General features: G+C 39.8%; 1 protein-coding gene across 3 annotated transcripts in view; it reads right to left on the bottom strand.

The window, feature by feature from the left end:
• DIAPH2 (diaphanous related formin 2) overlaps positions 1 to 23,271 on the bottom strand; it is an 817,355-nt gene that overhangs the window by 470,564 nt on the left and 323,520 nt on the right. For all 3 annotated transcript variants that reach the window (XM_078147949.1, XM_078147948.1, XM_078147947.1), the window contains 2 exons: positions 11,587 to 11,685; positions 9,827 to 9,921 (listed from right to left, as the gene is read on the bottom strand). In XM_078147949.1, coding sequence (XP_078004075.1) covers positions 9,827 to 9,921; positions 11,587 to 11,685 — 194 coding nt within the window. The remainder of the gene's footprint in view (positions 1 to 9,826; positions 9,922 to 11,586; positions 11,686 to 23,271) is intronic.

The following is a 23,271-nucleotide window of genomic DNA, read 5'->3' on the forward strand; positions in this document are numbered from 1 at the left end:
CCCCCCCATTTGATGGCTTCCCTTCTTATCTTAGGTATAATTAATTTTCTTTGTGCAGAAACAATGAATAACTTTTGGCAAGTGCCAGATTATAAAATAAACCCACAAAAATAATCAGTCTCTCCATTTACTAAAAACAACACTTGACAATAGAGAAAAGATTCAATTCATAATAATTTTAAAATGCATTAAATATCTGTCAGATAAACTACCAAGACATACTTAAAATATATACAAATACAACAACAAGGCATTCTATACAGAAATAAAAGATAGCTTAAATAATTGGAGAAATGTTCATTGTTCATAGTTGGACTATTTCAGAATGATAAAAATGATGACACTTTGTAAATAACGTTGTTCATCTCATGCTATACCAATCAAATTACCAAGGGATTACTTTATAGCATGCGACAAAATCATTACAGAGTTTATCTGACTTTACAAAAGGCCTATGAGCTCTAGGGAAATATTTTCTTAAAAGCAGGAATAGAGAGAGAACAGCACTTGCTGACCTCAAACTACACTATAAAGCAATCATCATTAAAAGTATTTGGGATTGGTTAAAAATATAAGGTTAATCACTGGAAAAGACAAGGTAAGCAAGAGCTGGAAGCAATCTAATCAAGTAGTCTCATTTTCTGTAAAAACTAACAGGGGCAAGGACATCTTTTGAAAAGCCCTACTTGAACAACTGGTTCTTTCTCAAATCTTCATCCTTCCTGACAGGTCTGCAGTATTTGGCACTGATGAGCAATTACTTTCCAGTCTTTTACTCTCCTTCATGCACTCACCAATCCAGAAGCTCCAAGTTTCTCACACACACATAATGCTCCATTTCCCAAATCCATACTTCTGCTCTGTCCCCTGCCACTCCTCTAAGATTAGTATGTGTAGATGGGGGTGGGGAGCTGATGATGATGTCCATCTTTATATGTTTGTTGTCCATCTTTAGAAGTTTCTATTTCCCCCAAGAGGAAGTTCAAACTCCTTACCAGCGCATTCAATGCTCTTCATAATCTCACTCCAATCAACCTTTCCCCAAACTATTTACCTTTACCAACCCTTCACTCTATCCCAAATGCCTTATTCACTGTCCTGCAAATATATCTTGACCATGACTGACTATACTTTGGAGAAGACCAAACTAGCCAACTGAGAATGTCAGCCTGATCTTTTCCCATGCAAATTTAACAGGACCCAACTCCAAACTCAACTCTTCCCCCAGCTTTCTTTAACCATGTAAATAAGAAATTTTCTCACTACCTTAGCAATTAACCAGGGCTTTGTCCTATGCCATTTCCAGTCAGTGTAACTGAACTATTTTTGACTATTTTACATGGATGGTGGCTCAGGATTCCTCTCCCCTAGTAGACTATAAGCTGAACGAGGGTAGAGACTGTTGCTTACATTTCCAGCCTAAGTCACCTTGTCTAAGCACCCTCACCAGAAAGACAGACTCTTGGCAAGGATCTCAGATCCAACAGGAAGGCTCATCTGACAACAAAGCCAGCAACACAAAGCTTCTTACCAAGGACTGAGTTGGGTCTTTACAATAAACCAACAGTCAATCAAATACATGAAAAGTGAGCTGGTCACCCACTAGAAGGCCAGCAGAACTAGGAAAGTAACAGAAATGCCAACTCTAACCAACGGACCCCCGGTCTTCACAATTCACCCACAGTGATATGCTTGACTGGGGATATTGGCAATTTAAGAGCTAGCTACTAGTTTTCCTCTCGGAACTGGCAGTTTAATCTGAGGGTCTTCAATGGTAGGTATTGTCTTCAATAACAAGCAGATTTGTAAACAAGTCACAGGAATTTTTTTTCCTTATGCCAATATCAAATGTTCTGAAAGTTTAGCTTTCAACAGTTCATATAATTCTTACTGAAAATAAAACATTAAAAGATTGTAGCTTCATAACTTTTTAAATATTACCATCTAAATTTCTGAAATCAAAGGTTTTTTAAATAAGTATTTTCACTTCTCTCCAGTCACTTGGGAAAAAAAAAGAGAAAATAGAGAGGAAGAGAAAAGTGAAATCTGATTTGAATGAAGTTTATGCTCAGCTGTCTTCCTACTTTATATAAAATGAGACAGTATTATGATGGACCCTTGCAAAAAAGTCCCTGCACACTTACTAGGGAAAAGGGGATCTGATAATTGTACTGTTACTTAATTTTTTTTTTTTTTTGCCTGTGTCTGTGATTTCATCAGGGCAGCTAGGTGGTGCAATGGATAGAGGGTTGGACTTGGAATCAGGAAGGCTCATCTTCCCGAGTTCGCTTCTGGACTTAGATACTTACTAGCTGTGTGACCCTGAGAAAGTTGCTTAAGCCTGTTTGCGTCAGTTTCCCCATCTGTAAAATGAGCTGGAGAAGGAAATGGCAAAGCACTCTGGTATCTTACCCAAGAAAACCTCAAATGGGGTCACAAAGAATTGAACACACCTGAAAAATTACCCAATAACAAAATGTGATTTCATCATTATAGGGAACTCTGGAAAGGAAACTTTCTCCTTCCAGGGCATATCAGCACTGGGAAGAGAAAGCGCTTCACTTTATAGTCTTAGAAAGAATCCTGGGGCACTCGGAGTTTGTGACTTGCTGAAGGCTTCCTGACCAAGAAGACTAGCTCTCTACCCACTGAGCCATGTTGTCTCATGGCCTTACAGACAAAGCATTCTGGCTTGATAGACATACTACCCAGCCCAGGACAACGCATATACTGTAATATTTGAGTGGGAAGGAGAAGACAATATGATCTTTATTGCCCACTTATAGAAAATGCCACCAGCTAGTATTTAAGACCAGAGCCCCTAAAGTCTGTAGCTAAGGAGTTAGCATAAAAGGTCCAACTCTGACTTTTCCCCCACATTATAGAAGGTTGCTGCCCAATCTCCAAGCAGCAATGAAACATGGTATATATAAGCTTAGTTCCTATGCCCATACTTCACAGTCCTATTAATCCAAGTCAAAGAACAGAGGGCACTTTCTAAGCCACAATATTACAAGGGATTTTCAAGTCTATCCCACTATCTCTACCACTCAAACAAATCTGCTAGGTTTCAACAGTGTGGGTACAGGGACTGAGAATTCAATGCAAGCCTATTATGTAATGGGGGTTGTGGTTAACAGCAAGAGGAATGACATCCCATAAGTGGAATAAAGGGAGAAGAAAGGAACTGAGCCCCCTTAACCTCAAGCCCTGCTGCCAGCCACCCATGCTGTGTGCAGCAAATTAAAAACAATGGAAGGAAATAATAGGTCTTTGGGCTGGACAAAAAATAGAGGAATAAGGACAGAAACATTTATATAATTTCAGTAGTTATAATCAAAATAAGCAATAACACCTTTCTAGGTGTATAATCATTAGTCTTAAATAGTTTCCACATTCCCCTGCCAGAAGGCCAGAGGATGGATATGCCTACACGACTCACATCAGTTCCCTATTCCCAGAACATGCCAAGGCTTCCTGCTCCCCGTTCTGCTTGCTGAAATCCTTTAAGAACGATATGAAATGATACTGCATCCATGACCCTTCCAAGACCTTTCCCTCCCTGAGCCCCTTAATCTCACAGAGCACTTGTTTCTTCTCCTTCTCCTTACTCGGCACTGATCATGTACCACTGTATTTGATGTGACTTCTACTGTGGAGGTTCTGTGCTTGCGAGGAAGGGGCTGTGTCACTCCTAGCTACTAACATGGCAAATGAGGTCTCCACATTCTTTACAGCTCCTTCTGACTTTACTAAGCTGTGACCAACATCTTCTCAGTAAACATTGCCTCATCTTTAGAGTACTATATTTTATGGAAAAGATAATTCTTCAATTTCTTTGTGTTATATAACAGCTTATTACTAGTATTCAGGGAAAATATTGTCAGTTGGTTAGTGAACAAGCATTTAAGTGTGTCCTATGTGCCAAGCAATGTGCTAAGGGCTAAGGATACACTGCTCCCCAAAAAAGGCAGTGATGGTTAAAAAAAGAGAACAACAAATGTAAGTAAGAAGGGACACTTGGTTGCTGCTGGACAAAGTGCTTTGTTTCTTAGGATCACAGATTTTGAGCTGGAAGCCACCTGACAGACCACTGGATTCAACCCCTTCATTTTACAGATTATGGTACTCAGGCCCACAGGGGAAAAGCAACTTGTCCAAGGTCACATGGGTAGTAAGTAGTAGAATTAGGAGTAGAACTAAGGTCCTTCCCCATCCAATCTTTTCTCCACACCATGCTGTTTTACTTCTAAAGCTTAACAGTCAGAGATGAAGGAGTGTTCCATCAATATCCAACTAACATTTATTAAATACTTACTGTGGGCTGGGCATATGAGACCACCAATACGACATCGTCCTTGACCACAAGGTGCTTAAAATCTAGTAGGAGAGATATTATAGGTATAGAAAGGGAAAATAAAGCAAGGGGAAATACAATGAGACTGAAAAATATATTAGAAGAGAGAGGTGCATAACTTGGTATCACCACCACCATAACCTCCAAAAAACTCAAGAACAGGCATAAAGTTAGGAACCAACACGAAACTGTAACGCTGGGAAGAAACCTGTTGATTGAAGAGGCAACTACCCAGTATGACTCAAGAGATCTACATCAGGGTTTGTAGTCACTATTAAGGAGTACAGACAGTTTTTGTAAGGGCAATGGAAAAATACATAGTGGTGATAGGCATGACCAAAAAGAGAGGTAAATCTTCCAAGGAGTTGAAGAGAAGGACACAAGATGGATAGTCTCTGTGGTACATTGATATCTCATAATATGAAGACAGCCAGACAAAGGTGATAGGTGTATCACAGGGATATGGAAGATGTATGGAGAGGCAGAAATATGGTAAAAAAAAATACATAGGAAAAAAAAACAGTCACTAAATTAGACAGCGAGGTATGTCAAAGGACCTAAAGAAACGAAAATGGATTGCTGGGTCACAGAGAATTACTAGGAAGGAAGCCAAGAAGAGCTACAAAAGACCAATAGATTAAGAAGTTTGGAAGCAAAAGAATGAAAATATCCACAGTATTTAGATAGGATGCTTTTCATATTTTTTATCATCTCATTAAAAGTAATTAATTACACATTTCACTATGATGATGAACTGGAAAAATATCTAATTATCATTACTGTTATTGCCAATGTTTCATTTTCCCCTAAAAAAACCATGAAAATGAACATGGTTAATATAAGTTCTTATTTAACAGAAAAATGCACTGAAGTTCTACAACTTGACTGGCACTGTAGTCTTAACAGTGTTACTTAACAGTTATACTCAGTGTCTTTGGAAGTCACCGACCCTGGGAGAGGGAGAGAGTACAGATATGCACCAATCAGCATATGAGATGGAGAGAGAAGGAGGGAAGGAGGGGGAGGGAGGGAGAGAAACACAGAGAAGAGTAGGTGTTCTATGCTCTTCAGAATCTCATCATCTAGCAAGATGACATCAACTCTGAAACTTGTACCTCCTCAACTGCCCCTGTCCCTAGACCCCCTCCCCTCCCTCTGATTAGAGGATGGAGGGTAAACATTGGTACGTTCCTTCCAGATCCTCAATTTAAGGAGGGTGCCCAGGGCAGTTATTTCCCAGCAGGCAACATTCCTTTGGTCATCATCACACCCTCATGCAAGGTATCATTCTCCCATATGTTATCTTCCCAATTAGATAGGGAGCTCCTTGAAGGCAGGGATAATCTTTTTGGCTTTCTTTGTATCCCCAGCACTTAACATAGTGCCTGGAACATAACAGGCACTTCATAAATGTTGAGTAACAATTGGAATGATGGATTGAAGAGGGGGTGGTGGAGGACTAAACATGAATGTAAGAATAATTATATGAAGTAAAATGTAATTCTGTTTGTAAGAATAATTATGCTCTAAAATTAGTTAATGGAGGGATACTGAGGAACTTTTTTCCTCTCTAATGCAGGAAAGACAGTCACCTATCTCTGATGATTTAAGAACAGTGAGGCCTGCAGTCCAAGGAAAGGGTTACCTGACTTGTGGTTCTATCTGTTTTGCCTCTGCTGAACAATGGATTTAAAAGAACATGTGATCTGATTTCATATGTGACACCACAACTGGAAAAGATTCATGTGGCAAGGTGGAGTTGCTGCCTTACTGTAGCTGTGCTGTACAGCCAGATGGGCTTCAGAGAAGTAATATGCCCTGCACAAACGTATATCATCTGCAAACAGGAGTGGAAGGAGATCAGACTATCCATAAGTAGCAATGCCAAGATATCCTCCGTGGAGATGTTGCTCCAGGTTCAGATATGAAGGGAGGACCCAGGGGCTTTATTTCTCTTCTGCTCAGGCACAGAATGAACACCCTGGAGAGTAAAGACGGAGGTTCATTTGTAGCGATGAAAGGAAGAGAAGGAAGGAAAATGTGAGGGAGAAGAGAGCACGAACAAATGACACATACAGGTGCAGCAAGGGGGCAGCTAGCCCTAGAAAAAAAAAATCACTAAATTAGTGGTCAAAGGGTTTAGAATAAATGGAAGTTTCACTTATGGAATCCACAAGCCTGGGATGTACTACTGACGTGAAGAGCTGGAAGTCACGTACTGTATTAACTGACCTGCATAAATACCAACAAATCAGATGCCAAAAGGGAACGATTTCTCTTGACCTTATTGTGCTCCAACCCTACAGCATGCCAAACAGACCATTCTATCCACCTATCTACTCTCTCCTCCAGAAAGCTTATCCATTCACCACAGTCAAGTGACCTAGTTCTGCCCTTCTGATCATTCCTCCTTCTCTTCTTTCAACTTCCAAAGCTAAAATGTAGGTGCTCCTCAAAGTTCTTCTCTCCCCTCTTTTCTAAAAAAACTCATCCATTTTCATGGTGTTAAATATGACCTCCATGGCCTGATGAATTGTGAGTGAAAGGATCTGCTACTGTGTGACCTTGGACAGGTAACTTAATGAAGCACTTCTTAAACTGTGGGTCATGATCCCATATGGGTCATGACCCACAGTTTAAGAATTGAAGAAGGGGTCCCAAGCAGAAAAAGTTTAAGAAGCCCTGAATTTTAATGGCTTTGGGCCCAAGTTTTCTCATATGTAAAATGAGGGAGGTTAGAATAGACAGTCTCTAAGTTCCCTTCTAGCCCTAAATCTCTGCCACTAGGATTCCACTATCTTTCCAAAGATGACTCCTCTTCACCTGTTACAGATTTCTGCTACAAGGTCACACCATCACCTCAAACTCAATATGTATACAATCTCCACCTTCTACTTATCCCCTCAAAACATAGCCACTCCCTATGATAGCTTCCACTTTTCTTGCTGGTACACAGGCTCGAAATTTCGGAATGATTTTTTAGCCACTTCTGACTCCGAATCATACCTTTTCCTTTCCCCCACCACTCAAAAACCCCATCTGTCATTTCCTCCACTGTAGAGCTTCTTCCACTTGCTACTTAACTGTTAGTCCTACCATCATGATCCTAGTGCAGGCCCAACCCTGAATCTCTTGGGATATTGTGATAATATTTTGACTCATCTCCCTGGCTATAGTGTCTTCCCCCTAATCCATTCTATACGACACCAAAAAACAAATCTTCCTGAAACACCATCTGGTCATGTTGTTCTCCTATTTAAATGTCTTCAGGATTTTCCAAATGTCTTCAGATTGTCAAAAATCCTGAGGGTGACATTCGAGGACTACCCTCGCCCCCGAATATACTCTAAACCTATATTTATAATTCTTTGCTAGTTATTATCCTACATAAGCATTCTGCTATAGCCACACTGGTCAAATCATCACACTAACATCACATTTTTAGACGTTTCTAAATGTAATATACCTGACCTAAAATGCCACTGCCTACATGGTTCATATATCTGAAACCCGCTTCCCCTTTGAGGACAAATTCAAATCCCACCTCATCCACGAAGACTACCTTACAAGTCCCTCATTTACCCCATCTTTTATTCTGTTACCAGAATAATCCTTCTTATGCATAAATCTTCCTTATGAGCAAGTCACTTAATCATTCAGTGCTCTAGGCAACTCTTTAAGACTAAAGGTTGCAGAGAAGGTACTGCTCTGCATTGATGGAGGGCACTTCCTCACCTGGGAATTCCCTCTATCAACGAAACCTTGGGCCCAATCCTATCTCTATGCACAGATTTAATCATGTCATTCTTTTCTTCGAAATTCTTCAGGGGCCTCATCTTGGCTCCCAGGTAAAGATCAATTCCCTCTACAAGGTGTTCATGCCCTCACTCTCCTGCCCTATTCTCCTATGACTCTCCTCCATGAACTCTAATAGCCAAGAAAACCAGCCTAATCTCTGGACCCAAACCCATTCTGCACACACCTCCATACCGTTGCTCAGGCTTTTCTTCCCTTTATTCCTGGATAGACTCACGACCCCCCCCTCCACTTCATCTAATCAATTCCTATGCATCCTGAAATTTCACCTTAAATTCAATTTCTTTCACAAAGCTTTTTCTTCATGAAGTACCTTGTTTTCTAAATTTCTAATGCATTTATCACACGATACTGTGAACTAGAGCTTATCAAATGATACTGTGAATTACAAGAGGCATTTTGTGATCTCCTTAATAGCAAGAACCACAGCGTTTCTCAACCTGGCAGCCCCTGCAGGGTTTAGCATAGTGCTCTGTACACAGTGGGTGTCTAATCAGTGTGGGCTGTATTGTATCATAAGACTTCACTGGTCAAACTAACCCACGAGGATCCCTTCCCTGTGTGAACTTCTATGGACCTTATCCTTAATAACAATCATTGAGAACTCATCATAGTCTAACTTATATGAGGGACAAAATTGTGTGTTATTATAGCTCTATGTTTCCAGCACATTTCTTATTTTAGGACCACTTCATCTTGGCCCACTTCCTTCCTAGGAAAGAAACAGCTATTATACTAAGAGAGATTAGACAAAAGACACTCTTCTCACCATTGTGACCCTGTGGAAAACACACTGAGAACCAAGCTTGGGAAGATTCTGACTTTCCTGTTGGCACATTCAGCCAGAGGCTAATTTAAAGGGCAAACATGTTTTAATTAGGAGATTTATTCTAAGCGTAATCAAGAGCTCGTCCAAAGTCGGAAACAGAGAAGAACGGGAAGATGCTGCAAAAGGGAAAAGAATTAGAGCCCACAGGGAAGGAGTCTCACTACCATTTCAAGGACAGCTCAAAGTTAAATATTTCAAATGATACAGTATGAAATGACTGCAATCCAGGTGACATACACAGAGACTGCTTATAGCACACAAAAATGTCAGAAATCACTTTTCTGCTATATTCAATCCACAAAAGAATGTACTGAAGTGTAACTGTTGTGTCAGTGTATCTTAACAGGAATAAGAGAAATACTGCACAAAGCTCATTAAACACTTGCTCTGTAGGTTTCCTGGCCATGATTCAATTCCATATCTCCAGCTGATGAGTAGGAGTCTCAGGGACCCCAGGAGACTCTCGGGGTCACACTGAAGTGGAGAGCTCCACAAAGCAACTGTACGATATCACAACCTACTGTTTCCAAATGAACAAACCAATAGGGGAAGGAGGTGGGGAGGAGAACAGGCCATAACAAGGGCTTCCTTCCACCTGTGAAAAAGCTCTTGCTACTCATTCCTTTCAGAAAGAAACTTTTCCAGAAATTAAAAAATGCAGCTACATGTACATGATTATTAAAAGGGCTCCTAGATACTCCCCACTTAGCATTAATTGAACATCCAATGTTGGGACATCCAAACCTTTTCCCTCAACAAGGTAACAATAATCCAGAAGAAGCTTTCCCAAAATGAATCAAACATTATCAATCAGTTTAACTTACATGGATTAAGGACTCACTCAGCATGTCTTCATTCACCTCCAGAATGATGGTTTTTATATCTTCGTAAGACATGCGATAAGAACCGAGGAAGATAGCTACAATAAAAGAAATTTAATAAAAATTAATCTCCATATTAAAAGCTAAACCTCCCAATGCATATTTCATTTTTGTTTTCATAGTCATCACATAAGAAATCATGACATCCCTAACTGTTATTAAAAGCTGTCACCAACCAAATGTGCTATCTTAGCAGCCCAAAACAAAGGCTGTGGTCTCGGAGCCCAGGGTTTGCAGGTGATGGATATTTACCACACACAAAGCCAAAGTGAGAAGGCCTCAGTTTCTAGAGTGTCTCCTGATGGTCAAAAACATTCCCAGCTGATTGAGAGATAATGGCCCAGTTACTTTTTTCTCAGGCATGAGATTAAAGTAAACTACTAAGTAACCATATCATTAAGAAGCTGCAATTCTTCTTCCCTGAAAAATTCAAGGCAACTGAATAGTGAATGCTGGGTGCATCCCTGCTGGGGCTCCTCCGGAGTGCTCTTGTCTACTTTCTATTTGGAGTCACTGTTTCTTCTGTAAAGCATTTATTTAACTGGACACATATCATTATGTCTTACTAAACTATCTGCAAATCCTAGGTATAAAAGGGCCACAGCTTCTAAGAATGCATTTTTTAAGCTATACCCTTTCACCTTAGTTTCCCACTGAACATGAATTTATGCCACAAGTTCTGAGGGCCTTCCTTAGTGCCTAGACCTGCACTAGTCATGCACATGACTTCACTTTCTGGGAAAATCAAAAACAGCTCTCAATTTTCAAGGTAATCAAAGGTAAAGTTAGATTTCAAAGGCCAATTAGAAGCATCATCAATACAAGTATTAATGAGAAACTGCTAAACTCCTACATGGCATGATGAATAATGGTACATGAAAGCACTCCTCAAAAATGCTGTGGGCATGGCCACAACATCTCCAAGTACAAGTCAATGGGAGAATCCAAGTGAATCCTCCCATACTGGAACTCATCTTCCTTGTATAATAATCCTTGATAATGTATTGCTGTCATTACGAATAAACTTTGTTCATATATAAAAAAAACTCTGATACATAAGCAAACCGACCCAAGCAGCCACTTAATCAAAATCTATTCCACTGAGTATATTTTGGCCCCAAACTGAAAATTCTCTCAGATTAAAGAATTTGATGTGTGCATCAATAAAGACAGCATCAATTACATACTTGCTTTTGCAAACTGTGGATTGGCTGGTTACAAGTTTCAAAGATTGGCCTACATTTTGAATTTTGAACACAGAGTCCTCTGTGTGCATAGAAAAAAGAGGTTTGGCATCTTTGTACAACAGGTGGATCTATTCGTGGGATCACCCACATACCTCTTAGAGAGACAGAAGAGGACAGAAGGTAAGACAGCAGAACTGTGCAAATACTGCACAGTGAAGGCAAGAAAAGCAAGTTCCCAAAGGAACCTTTCAGAATCACTCAATATGTGTAAGAATTGTATCACAAATCAGCTATGATTGCAGCTGATTTTTAACGACCTTGAATAAAGAAAACACCTTCTCCAGGGAAAGCTATAGACTGAAATTAGCTGGAAGACAAAGATATTCAAGGAAACAAGCAAAACATAAGATTGAGCTGATAATTTCAAATTTAAAGAAGTTATGAATTCAGTTTTCTTTAAAGCATTTAGTAAAAACGGGGGAGAAGAGGAAGAGAACTCCAAAATGATTTACATACACAGATTCTGAGCAGTTTTTCCATCCAAAACTCTTAATTCTTTAACTTTCTTCTTGGGAGCAACTTTCTTTTCTTCTGGGACATCGATGTTCTTTTTAACTGGAAAAAAAATGGAAAACACACAATCACAACATTAGAGTTAGCTATATTAACTACATTAATAAAGCTCATTCTGAAATCAATAAATGTGTTCATTTCATTAGTTCAAGGAGGAGGAGAAAGAAAAATATAGAGCTTTTAGAGGTTTCAGTGCAAATAAAAACAAGCATTTAAGCAAAACAGAAAAGTAAAAGAGAAACAAAATCAAGCGTTGCTTCTTTCCTAATATGTAGCATTCATTATCTATGCCATTACTAACAATATCACCATAATATACAGTAAAATCAGACTAATTTGGATGGACAAGTCGTCCAGTGCATACTCCTTTTAAAACATTTTCTAATCTATATGGTTGATTCATTCAGTATTATTATATTGAAGAAGAAACAATAACATTAACTGCTAAGAATCTGCTCATTCAATCCTGCTGGTCCTACTTGCAACACTAGGGAAGACATTCCCCACTGGCATCACTGTGCATATGCATAAGGTATCTGAAAAATCTACTCACTATGCCTGCCTCTAGTAAAAAGGTCATTGGAGTCAAGGGGACTTGGGTTCAAATTCCACCTTTAACATTTAATAACTAGGTGATGAAAGGCAAAACCAAGGATAACATCTGTCCTATTCAACTCAGAAGTTGTTTGGAGGCTCACATGAGACAATCTACTTTATGAAAGTTAAAGAGCTACACAAAAAGTCACAAAACAAATAACAATGATGATCCTAAGTGAATGAAGCCAAGCTTCGGCTCCTCAGTACTTGCCCCCCTCTACCTGCTACAGAGTGAGAATTGGTGTCCTACCCACTGAAAGGCAACATAACAGAACTGAGAGACCGAGAGTTTGCAACAAGGAACAAAACACAAGAATATTCATTTCAAGGTGTAAATACCTTTGAATATAAACTTGAAAATTTAGGATTCAAGGAACTCTATTGCAATACTGTATCTGAACAGAAATATTTTGGTAATGTAAGAAAAAAGGCCTCACCAATGCAAGAACAATGCCTCACCAACTTTGGAGAAGCTGATCCACTTTTTCTTTTTTTTAAGGGGAGGGGGAGTCCCGATTTATTCTCTTTTGTTGTAAGGAATACTCCAGAAGGAAGCTCCCTCTCCCAACCACTTCTTTTTATTCTTCATCACACAGGTGCCAAGGTGTTTTCCTCAAGTCCATATCTGACTATATTGCTCCCCTACTCAATAAACTACAGTGGCTCCCACACATGTCCAGGGTCAAATATAAAGTCCTCAGTTTGGCCGCAAACCCACCCTGACCTTTGCTGTCTTCTTATGCTTTACTCCCCTCCATACTCTCTAGGACCCAGCTACACAGACCTATTTGCTGTTCCTCAAATATGATGCTTCCTCTCCCGTCTCCATGCCTTTGCATTGGCTGTCCCCCACGCCTGAAATGCTCTCCCTCTTCACCTCTCTCCCTCAGTTTCTCACTGCTTTGTTTCAAGAGTCAGCTTAAATCCCACCTTCTTTGGGAGAGTTTGCCTGATCACTCAGTTTCCCTTAGTGCCTTCTCTCCTTGCACGCTCTTCTCTGAGATGACTTTGAATATATCTTCTATTTATCTAGGTATTTAACATGTTGTCTCCCCAATTAGAACATCAGTTCCTTAAGGGCAAGGGATATTTTGGTTGAAGGAATGAAAACTTAGCTCAAATTTCTGAATTTACAACTGAGAATGAGAAGTCCATGGGCGAGATCCAGTGCTGAAAACAATGAAACAGGTCACTGAAGCTACCAACCTTTTACAATAGCCGAACCCAAATCAGTGGCTACTCTCTTCTGAAACAGTGTCTGTTATTTCAAAATGCTTTCCTGGGAAATCGCCACCTCCCACTTCAGAGACTTTCTCATGATTAGTACTGAGACATCACACTTTTCCCTATAGTCATAAAACTGTGATATGTTAAAAATCTCAAGGTTTCCCAGTGACTATGAATTTCTACAATCAGAGTTATTTATCCTTTCACGTTTCTCTAATACAAACAAAAATAATTTTAGACTCATACCAATTTGGAAATTATGTGAAATATTTGGATGGAAATGACCTGTTTTTTTCTTGTCCAAACATAGATAACATGAGAATTCTCATTGACCTAACCAGAATACATCTACTCTATATGAGGACTATATTCTGACATGATGCTTCATCATGCAAATGCAATATAGGGTTTTAAGCCAATATACTGTGCTAATTAGAATGTTTATTGTTGTTTTTGTTCCTGTTTTTTTGGTTAGGCAATGGGGTTAAATGACTTGCCCAGGGTCACACAGCTAGTAAGTGTTATGTGTTCAAGGTCAAATTTGAACTCAGGTCCTCCTGAATCCAGGGCCACTGCTCTATCCACTGCGCCACCTAGCTGCTCCCCTAATTTGAACATTTAAACCAGCACTGCTAAAGGACAATGACAATCATGATCATACCAGAGGTAAATACTTTCTATGGACAGTAACTATTACGCTAATAAGAAAGCCATCCTAACGGCTACATCCAATGGATTTTCTGAGTCATCATTGTCTTGGGCCTCCACTCAGCCTAACACCTGATGCACCCACTGCTTCTGAAGAAGGTCTGCTCCTTTAGCTTCCAAGACACTATCCCCCCAGGTCTCTTCTAGTATCTTTAACATACCAATCTAGGGTCAAATATGACTATCTTCCCTAGCTGTCTCTATCACAAATGCTAAGATAGAATGTTCACTTCCCAAGGTTCCCATAATTTCTGGTTCAGTAACCTGGACCCAGTGAGCAAAACAAGGAACACTGAGTGGAAGAAGCACAAAAGAACACTTAGGCTTAATTTCTTTTTTCTTCCTCCTCTCCCACCCCTTCTCTCTCTCTATCTCTCTCTACCCCAGATCTGTGATTTCACTGGTGCAGAAAACCTCAACTGAGGCAACTCTCTCTACGATGGATATCTGTAACTTGAAGTCTTAGAGCTGCCTGGTCACTAAGAGGTTAAGTGACTTGCTCACAGTCACAGAACCAAAATTCATTCAATGTAGGATAAGGCTGCAGGTATTGTGACTCTAAGGAATCAGGCTATATCCTACACTCTATGTCCCAACATATGCTGCTCCTAAGGCTTGATATAGAGGAAATACTCATAACCAGCAGAGGTGTAAAAAAGTGCAGCTGGCTACCTCCAAGAGTAGGGTCCTCCCCTCCATTAGGCTTCTATAAGGAGAGAGTGAAAGGCAATTTGGTGAGTAGATAATAGAGGGATTCTTGAGGACTACATGCGATGTGCTGTCTCTTCCAGCTCTTAGATTCTGTAATTTTGTGATCTGGATTTGCTCTTTGGAAAGTCACTCTGTGTCATGTAGCATTTCAGGTCATTAGACTAAAGCAGTAGTTCCCAAACTTTTGGGTCTCAGCACCTCTTTACAGTCTCAAAAATGATTGAGGGCCTCAAAGAGCTTTCATCAATACCTACTATATTAGAAATCAAAGCATCTTAGTACCATTATGAAAATACTTTGAAAACCTCTGGGCTAAGTGATCATGAGGTGATTATGAGGTCCCTTCCAAAACTAAAAGATATGATCTAATCAAATGTGTATAGCCCATTAAGTCAATCCACGTCACATAAAAATTTCATTAAAGAAATCAACTGGTATATTGAAAATCCATACTATTATGACTTAAAACTGATGTCTTATTCTCTCAAATATTTTTTATTTGTCAGCCATTCAGACAATAAGCATTTATTATGCTTTTACTATGTGCCAGAAACTGTGCTACTCCATGGGGATACAATCAAAGGCCAAAACAGCCCCTGCTTAGGGAGGGAGGTGGAGGGAGGGGGAGAAAAACTTAAAACTCAAAAGCTTATGGAAGTGATTGTTGATAAATCCAAATAAATTAATTAAAAAAATAAAAATAAAAATAAAACAGCCCCTGCCCCCAAGGAATCTCGTTCTAATGGGGGAGACAGCAAGTCAAAAATTTGGTATATTCTGGCATCAAGTTGACTAAAGGAAATCTCAGAAGTAAAAACACCAGCAGTTGGGGAGACAATTAGTATTATTCATGAATACAGCTTATAAAATAATTTAAAATACTATTATTTTTCAACAATATAAAACTGAATTCTGATATTTTTCCCACAGTATAGTTTGGGTGCACAAAATGTACCCATTCAGATGATTCTCTTTACATTATGAGAAACAGTCATTAAAAAGTTGAGAGCTTAGTATACCTGTGAAATATCAATTGTCTGTAGATATAGAAGTATGTATGTATACACCCCCCCACTTCTGTATCTTCATGACATAATGCATGCCTGTGAAAAAGAAAAGGCCATCCACTTTTCCCTCATGTACTGAAAATAGTGATCAGCTGAAAGTAGAGATTCTCATGCAAATACAACCTGTTACATTATAAAAGCATGGGGTATATATGTACATACTCCAATCACCAAATGTTTGCCTGTGTCATCAGGGATATTCAAAAAACAAACAATTTGTGAAATATATACTGCCCCTGAACTTTTAGAGTGGGAATAGACTTTAGAGGGCCATTTAATCTAAGCCACCCTGAAGAAAAATCTTCTCTACAACCTACCTGGCAACAGAACCTTCAGCCTTTGCTTCCAGATCTCCAGTGAGAAGGAACAGGCTGTGCCTCAAGAACCCCCTTTTCTACTTTCAGGTGCTTCTAATTCTTAGAAGTGAGGTGGCTCCGTGAAGAGAGTGCTGGGCCTGGAACCAGGAAGACCTGACTTTAAATCTGACCTCAGACACTCACTAACCATGTGACCTTGGGAAAGTCACTTAATCCTGTTGGCCTCAGTTTCCTCAACTGTAAAATGAGCTGGAGAAGGAAATGGCAAACTACTCCAGTATCTCTGCCCAGAAAACCCCACATGGGGTCTTGAAGACTCAGAGGTGACTGAATCACAATTCTTAGGAAGTTTCCCTATAATCCTAAATTTGCCTCTTAGAAACTCTAATACATTGCTCCTAGTTTTGCCTGCAGGGCCTGAGAGGGACAAATCTAATCTTCCTTCCACATCAAGGCCCTTCAAACACCTGAAAATGTCTATCATCCCCCACCCCACCCCCTCTCATCTGTTCTCTTCTCCCAGCAGAGAGAAACACTCTATATGGTTCAAGCTTTAGAACATAATATGATGAAGAAAGGTCCAAAATATGTAACTAGGGTAGGCAAAGAAATTGTGCTAGAAGTAAATGAACAGTTCCTGCAATGATGCTGTTGGAGGAGGTCCCCCCCCCCCCCCGCCCCATTCACTGGTCTTTGTTATCACCTTTCTACTTCGGTACTAGAGAGATCCCGTAACCCAAGAAAGCAAATAGCCCAAGACCTGGAACCATGCCCAAACGCCCCCATCTTTAAAGGAGAATCAGCCAGATAGCCTTGGTATAAATTACAAGGACCAGGTAGAGCCAAGGATCAGTACAGAATCCCAAACCAGATTAGCAAAGCTGGGAAGCAACCAAGGTTTTCCTTTCAATTGTTTCTGAGTTTATTTTGTGAGGAGTAACATATTTGTTTACCAAAGCCTGTAAAGAAAAAGCTGATGTAATATGCAGGAAGAAATTGTTTTTTCCTTGAACCAGCCACGGTATGTGCTGCTACAGCTGGGAAATTTGGACTTTCCCTATTGCCTCCAGCTGTGCACTAACTAAGGCAGCCTCCAGAAAGGTAGATTCATTGTGACACCCACGTGGTGCCTTAAGTAATCGAGATGACATTACCACAAGTGTTCCAGAAGTTTAAAGCATATTCAAACAAGACTAATGCTCCTAATGGCAGGAATCACACAAATACCTTATAATGAGTCCCTAATTAAGGAACAAACCTTACTGGTTGGAGTTTATAAAAGCATACCCCAAACCAGGGAGCACATGTTATTCTGAAATTAACATCTGCATGACTAATAGACTTGTACACCTGTTCATTAAGCCACTTACTAAAGACAGCTAAATGTCACCAGAAGACTGGATTTAACAACACAGTTCATTTTTTATATTTTAGGAGGGAGCTCAACAGCACAGGTGGCAGCACGCAAAGGTCAAAGATTATCATCTTGAAAGTCTGAGGGGCTTACTTGTTTGTGTCTTTCTTTAAAAACAAGAAAGAAAGAAAAAGAAAGCTGAAGTAGCTACTTAGAAACCTAAAAATGGGATCTGCTGCCTGACTCATAGGTAGTACCACCTGTCTGCTGAATGAAATTGTTCCAGGTCCTTCCTGTTAAGCTTTTTAATAACTTCCTGTTCTGGGCCTCCTTCATTCAATATAGAATTTCCTTCCCAGCAGATAGGCCTTGAAATTTATTGAAGGATGGGGACCTGAATTATATAACAAGGGTGGGAAAATATAGGGTGAGATGTGTATCTTTGAAGGAAATACTTCTAAAGACCATGGATGAGATCACAAATCCATTGGAATGTCTGGATATTTGCCAGAAAGCATATGGTTTTCTTGGATTGAGATGAAGGTAGCAGGTTTACCGTATACGGTAAGAGCAGAATTCCATGAATCTTCACAATTGAGATTCACATATAAATCTCACAACCCAAAAAACCCCAGAAGGCTACAAATCCTCACACTAAGATTATGAATGAGGAAAATGCATCAGAAGCTAAGAATACCATGAATTTGTGCCACCAACCTAATACAATATGTTTGTCTTCAATTTCCTGAAGATCTTCCTTCAATTTCTCACCTCCACACTGTTTGCTGTGTGCTGTTTTCTCTTCAACTGCCACCAATCACATACACAAGGCACCTGAGGCAACAGTCCTTTTGCTGAGCAAGAGGGGACAGTAAACAAAGTGACAGACAACCAGAGTTCCAGAACGGAACTCAACAGGTGCCTCATGAAGGTCTATTACTAAAGCATCCAAGACAGATGGTTCAGTGGAGGAAGATGCCAACAGTGCCCCATGAAACACTAAACCGGTCTTTAATCACCCTTGCAGGCAGAGTCCTTTTTGATGCCTAAGCAAACTGTCCTTTTTGGCATTTCCTCTTCATCCTCTGGAGATAAGACCAACTGTTTACCATGTCTCTTTCTACAGCAAAAGAAGGGAAATAGTCCATTCCATTAAGAAGAAATCTGGGCATCAAAAAAAATATCTAAGATATCAGAACACAGGGAGCTAAGACAAATGTGTGACACCAAAGCCATTCCCCAACGGATAAGTGATCAAAAAATATGAACTATAAGTTCTTAAAATAAGAATGACAAACTATGAATAGCCATATGAAAGACTGTGCTACATCACTAATAATTAAAGGCAATTAAAAAAAACTTGATGTTTCATATCATGCCAAGCAAATTGGCCAAAATAATGAAATGAATGAATCATTACTTTTGGAGGGGCTACAGAAAGACAGATACATTAATACACTGTTGGGGGACTTCTACCTTGAACTGCCCACTCTTGAAAGCAATTTTGAATTACGCTAAAAATGGGGGGGATTTAAATGTTCACACCTTAAATATCTTCGGCCAAGAGATTCTACTGCTAGGCACATACTATAATATTAATATTAATAATAGCTAGTATTTCCTTATCTCCTACTATGTGGCAGGCACTGTGCTAAGTGCTTTATAAAATACTGTCTTATTTAATCCTCACCACAACGCTGAGAGGCAGGTGCCATTATTATCCCCATTTTGCAGAGAAGGAAACTGAGATGGATAAAGATTAAGTAATTTGCTCCATCACACAGTTAGTAAATGTGACATCATCATCATCATCATCATCATCATCATCATCATCATCATCATCATCTCTATTTTATAACAAGGTAAACTGAAGTCACCAGAGGCTACGACTTGCCCAGAATCACACAACAAATAAAATTCTGAGGCTGGTTTGACCTCTGTCTTCCCGACTTCAGGCCCAGCGCTCTATCCATGGCACCACCTTGCTGCCTACTACAAGAAAGGGAGAGACAAAGAGAAAGGCCCCATATACACCAACATATTTATTACAGTGCTATGGGAAGCAGCAGTGAACTGGAAATAAAGTAGATACTCACTGATGGGGGAAGAGGTCCATAAACTACAGTAGTCAAATATAATGAAATCCTAATGCACTGTAAGAAAAGATGAATATGGACAGTACAGGACGTCCCAGGCAGATGTATATGCATTGATAGAAAGTGAAGCAAGCAGGACCAGGACAACAATATACACAATGAGGAAGGAAAGAAGGATTACAAAATTATCTCATTTGAGTCTCATAACAACTCTTGAGAGGCAGATGCTATTATTATCCTCATTTTACAGATGAGGAAACCAAGGCAGACAGAAGTTAAGTGACTTGCCCAGGTTCATACAGCTAGTAAGTGTCTGAAGCCAAATTTGAACTCAGGTCTTCCTGACCCAGACGCCACACCCTGTCCACTGTAGCACTTAGCTGCCTCTGGCAGCAACAATCAAAAGTGAATGGTATATAATTAAAATGAGCAAGCTTGGCACTGAACAAGGGACATGGTGATGCACCTCTTCACTTCTCTGCACAGGTGGAGATGACTGTAAAGGTGGAACATAGCATATATTGTTGGATTGTATTGGTGTATGGGTTAGTTTCACTACACTGTTTCCTCCTCCCTGTATATTTTATTCTTTATAATAAGGATGGATCTCTGAGTGGGAAAGGTAGAGGCCTATAGTGGGAAATGATATAAGAATGAGATCAATAAAACACGTTTAGAAATTAATCATTTATCAGTAACCTTGGAGAGAACAGTGTCAATTGGGTGATAAGACTGGAAAACAGGCTATAAGAGGTTGAGAAGTGAGACACAAGGAAACATAGGAAATGAATGTAAGCAGCTTTTTCTACTTTGATAATGAGTGGGGGGTGGGGTGGAGGGCTTGAGAGAGAGAATGAGAATATCACATTATGGAGGCAACATACAAGAGGAGATAGGGAGAGATGGGATCAAGAGTACATGTGGTACAGTTGGCCCAGACAAAGAAAAGGGGCATTTTTAAAAATCATGAACTAGAGTAAGGAGAGAAAGGGGGAAAATGTTCAAAGGTTTTGAAATGTAGAGTAGGGGATAAGCAATCAATCAACCAGCATTTATTACCTACTTTGTGCAAGGCACTATGCCAAGTACTGACAACCAAAATTCAAAAATGAAAGTCTCAGTCTCTGAAGAGCTTATATTCCTTCATTCTTTTTTTCCTTCATTCTCATTACATCATTGTACATATGAATAAGTTTATACAAAATACACTATCAATACAAGATCAACTATTTGGAAGAAGACAAGCAGGAGGGAAGCTAGGGATGAGGAAAGGTGTGGTGAAGGACAGAAGAGATGCTGCACAGCAGAGGGTAAGGAGTGGGGGCAGGGCAGCTAAGTCAGGAAAGGCAGTTGAGGACCAAGGCACAGATCTAAAAGACAGGAAGAGAAGCAAGAAAGCCAGTTGGGTTGGACTATGGAGTATGGGAAGGGGAGTAATGCATAATAAAGTTAGGGAGACAGGTTGGGGTCAGGTTGTGAAGGACTTTCAAAGTCAGGAGGGTATATGTTATATAAAGTTACTGAGGTTTACTGAGTAAAGGACTGAGACCATCAGAGGGCACCTCATTCACTGTCAGTAGCCTCTCTTTTCTCAGTCAAGTATGACTCCTGGTTCCCAGCTGAAAGGGTGTGGGGTGAGGAAGGCTTGGAGCACTAAGCCTGCTTTTCTGTCACCCTGTCCCGAGCACTGTAGAACTTAAAGGGGGCTGCTCTGGTCAAAACATTATTTTGTGTTTTTCATTCTGTCCTGGGTGCCTATAGCTAAATAATTCATCACCTAATAGTCAAGTTGTAATGACCTTCTCTCAGCTGGGCTGGTGCTTGGAAAGTAAAGTCTGCCATGAAGATCACATCCTTAGTACTAGGGAACAGATTTTTAAAATTAATTTTAATTGATGTAACCGAGCATATGTTTAATCATTTAAGCGAGATTAACTGGGCACTGTCCATCACGCATGGATGTGTTTCCTTTGCTTTTTTTTAAGATTAAAAAGAGAATTAGCAAGGCTCTTGTATTAGCTATAATGGTATGTTACATAGAGACAAAATTTTAAGTAGAACACTGAATTCCAGAGCAATGCCCATCTGAAATGTACAGTTTTCTTGCAATCAGCTTCTGAAAGAACTACTGCTGTCATTAAATGTGTAGAATTAAACAAGGAAGGAGTAAGTTGTGGGCAGGAAGAGGAAGAACGGTGCTGGTCTGACATCAGAGGCCTTTGTAATTCAGCTACATATTAAAAGATGACTAGAGAAGTGAGGCCAGTACTTGAGCCTGTGAGAGGCAGAAGAGGAAAAGGAGAAAGTAATATGCATCAGTTTTCTGAGCATGATTCAAGCATAGATCTACCTTCTGACATGTTTCAATACAGCCAAATTATTCTGGATGCCCCTAGAGAGGTTCCAAACTGGGATTTTAAGAAAGAACTAGAAGAGAGTCCCACTGCAAGAGAAAAAAAAATCGGGATCCCCCAGCTAGACAGCACCTAACCTCATCTCCTGTGTCTACAAAGCCTCAGGTGGATCTGACTCTTGAAGCAAACTGATGCCTGGGAGCCCCTAATAGGTGAGGAGGCTGAAGATGGGAGATTATTGAGATAAAGGGATTATGGTGTTACTGCCACTCCACTGGCAGAGCTAGAAAAAACTTGAACAAGGAAGAGCCACAGAGTAAGCCTGGAAGGAACAAGAACAAAAAGATGAAGAAGAAAGGATGTAGACGGAAAAGTTTCTGAGAGGAAACTCTCTCCTTAAACTTACTGGCCTATTCCAGCCTCAAGCTACCTTCAAAGTAAAGAGATGCCTTTAAGAAATGTGCTAAAGGCACAGGTGAGCTGAACAGGGAAACAAGATTTACAAATGATATCCTTCCATCAGAATTTCACAAAAGCTTCATGGAGAAAAATGTCAGGTGATATGATTGAACATACTTAATTATTAAAAGGCCCAAGGGAACTCAAAGGGTCATTCTGACTTCAAGTTGGTAGGATTTCTTCCTCTGCTCTTAATGGCTCATGGATTTCCTGACTTTTAAAATCCCAAATGCCTGTTTTGTCAGCAATACCTAGAGCTGGGAATTGGTTTAGCCGTCTTCCTACAATATAAATGTATCATTTAAGTCAGTTTGTTCTGTGAATATTTACAGTTGTTATTCTGTTTTTTTTTTCCTGTAAATGTTGGGAGCATGGACAAATCTACTTTTCAATAAGGATTTTAATTAAGTAAATTGAAAAAAAATTAACAGGAAAGCAGTATCAAGTAGCAAAGCATATGTTTTTAAAAACAAGAGTAGTGCAGCCTCAGAATAGCAATATTTTATCTTTCCCCAATTACATGTAAAAACAATTTTTAACATCTGGGCTTTTTTTTTCCTCTCAATTTTGAGCTCTAAATTCCATCCCTCCTTGCTTCTTTTACCCCCTTCCTGAGATGGTTATACATGTACAACTATGTAATATAGATTTTCATATTAGTCATTTTGTGGAATAAGACTCAAATGAGAGAGAGAGAGAAAGGGGGGTGGGGAAGGAAGGAAGGAAAGAAGGAGGGAA

This window comes from Phascolarctos cinereus, unplaced genomic scaffold (assembly GCF_003287225.1).
Source record: "Phascolarctos cinereus isolate Bilbo 61053 unplaced genomic scaffold, phaCin_HiC Scaffold_8;HRSCAF=390, whole genome shotgun sequence".
In the NCBI taxonomy this organism is placed as follows: domain Eukaryota; kingdom Metazoa; phylum Chordata; class Mammalia; order Diprotodontia; family Phascolarctidae; genus Phascolarctos; species Phascolarctos cinereus.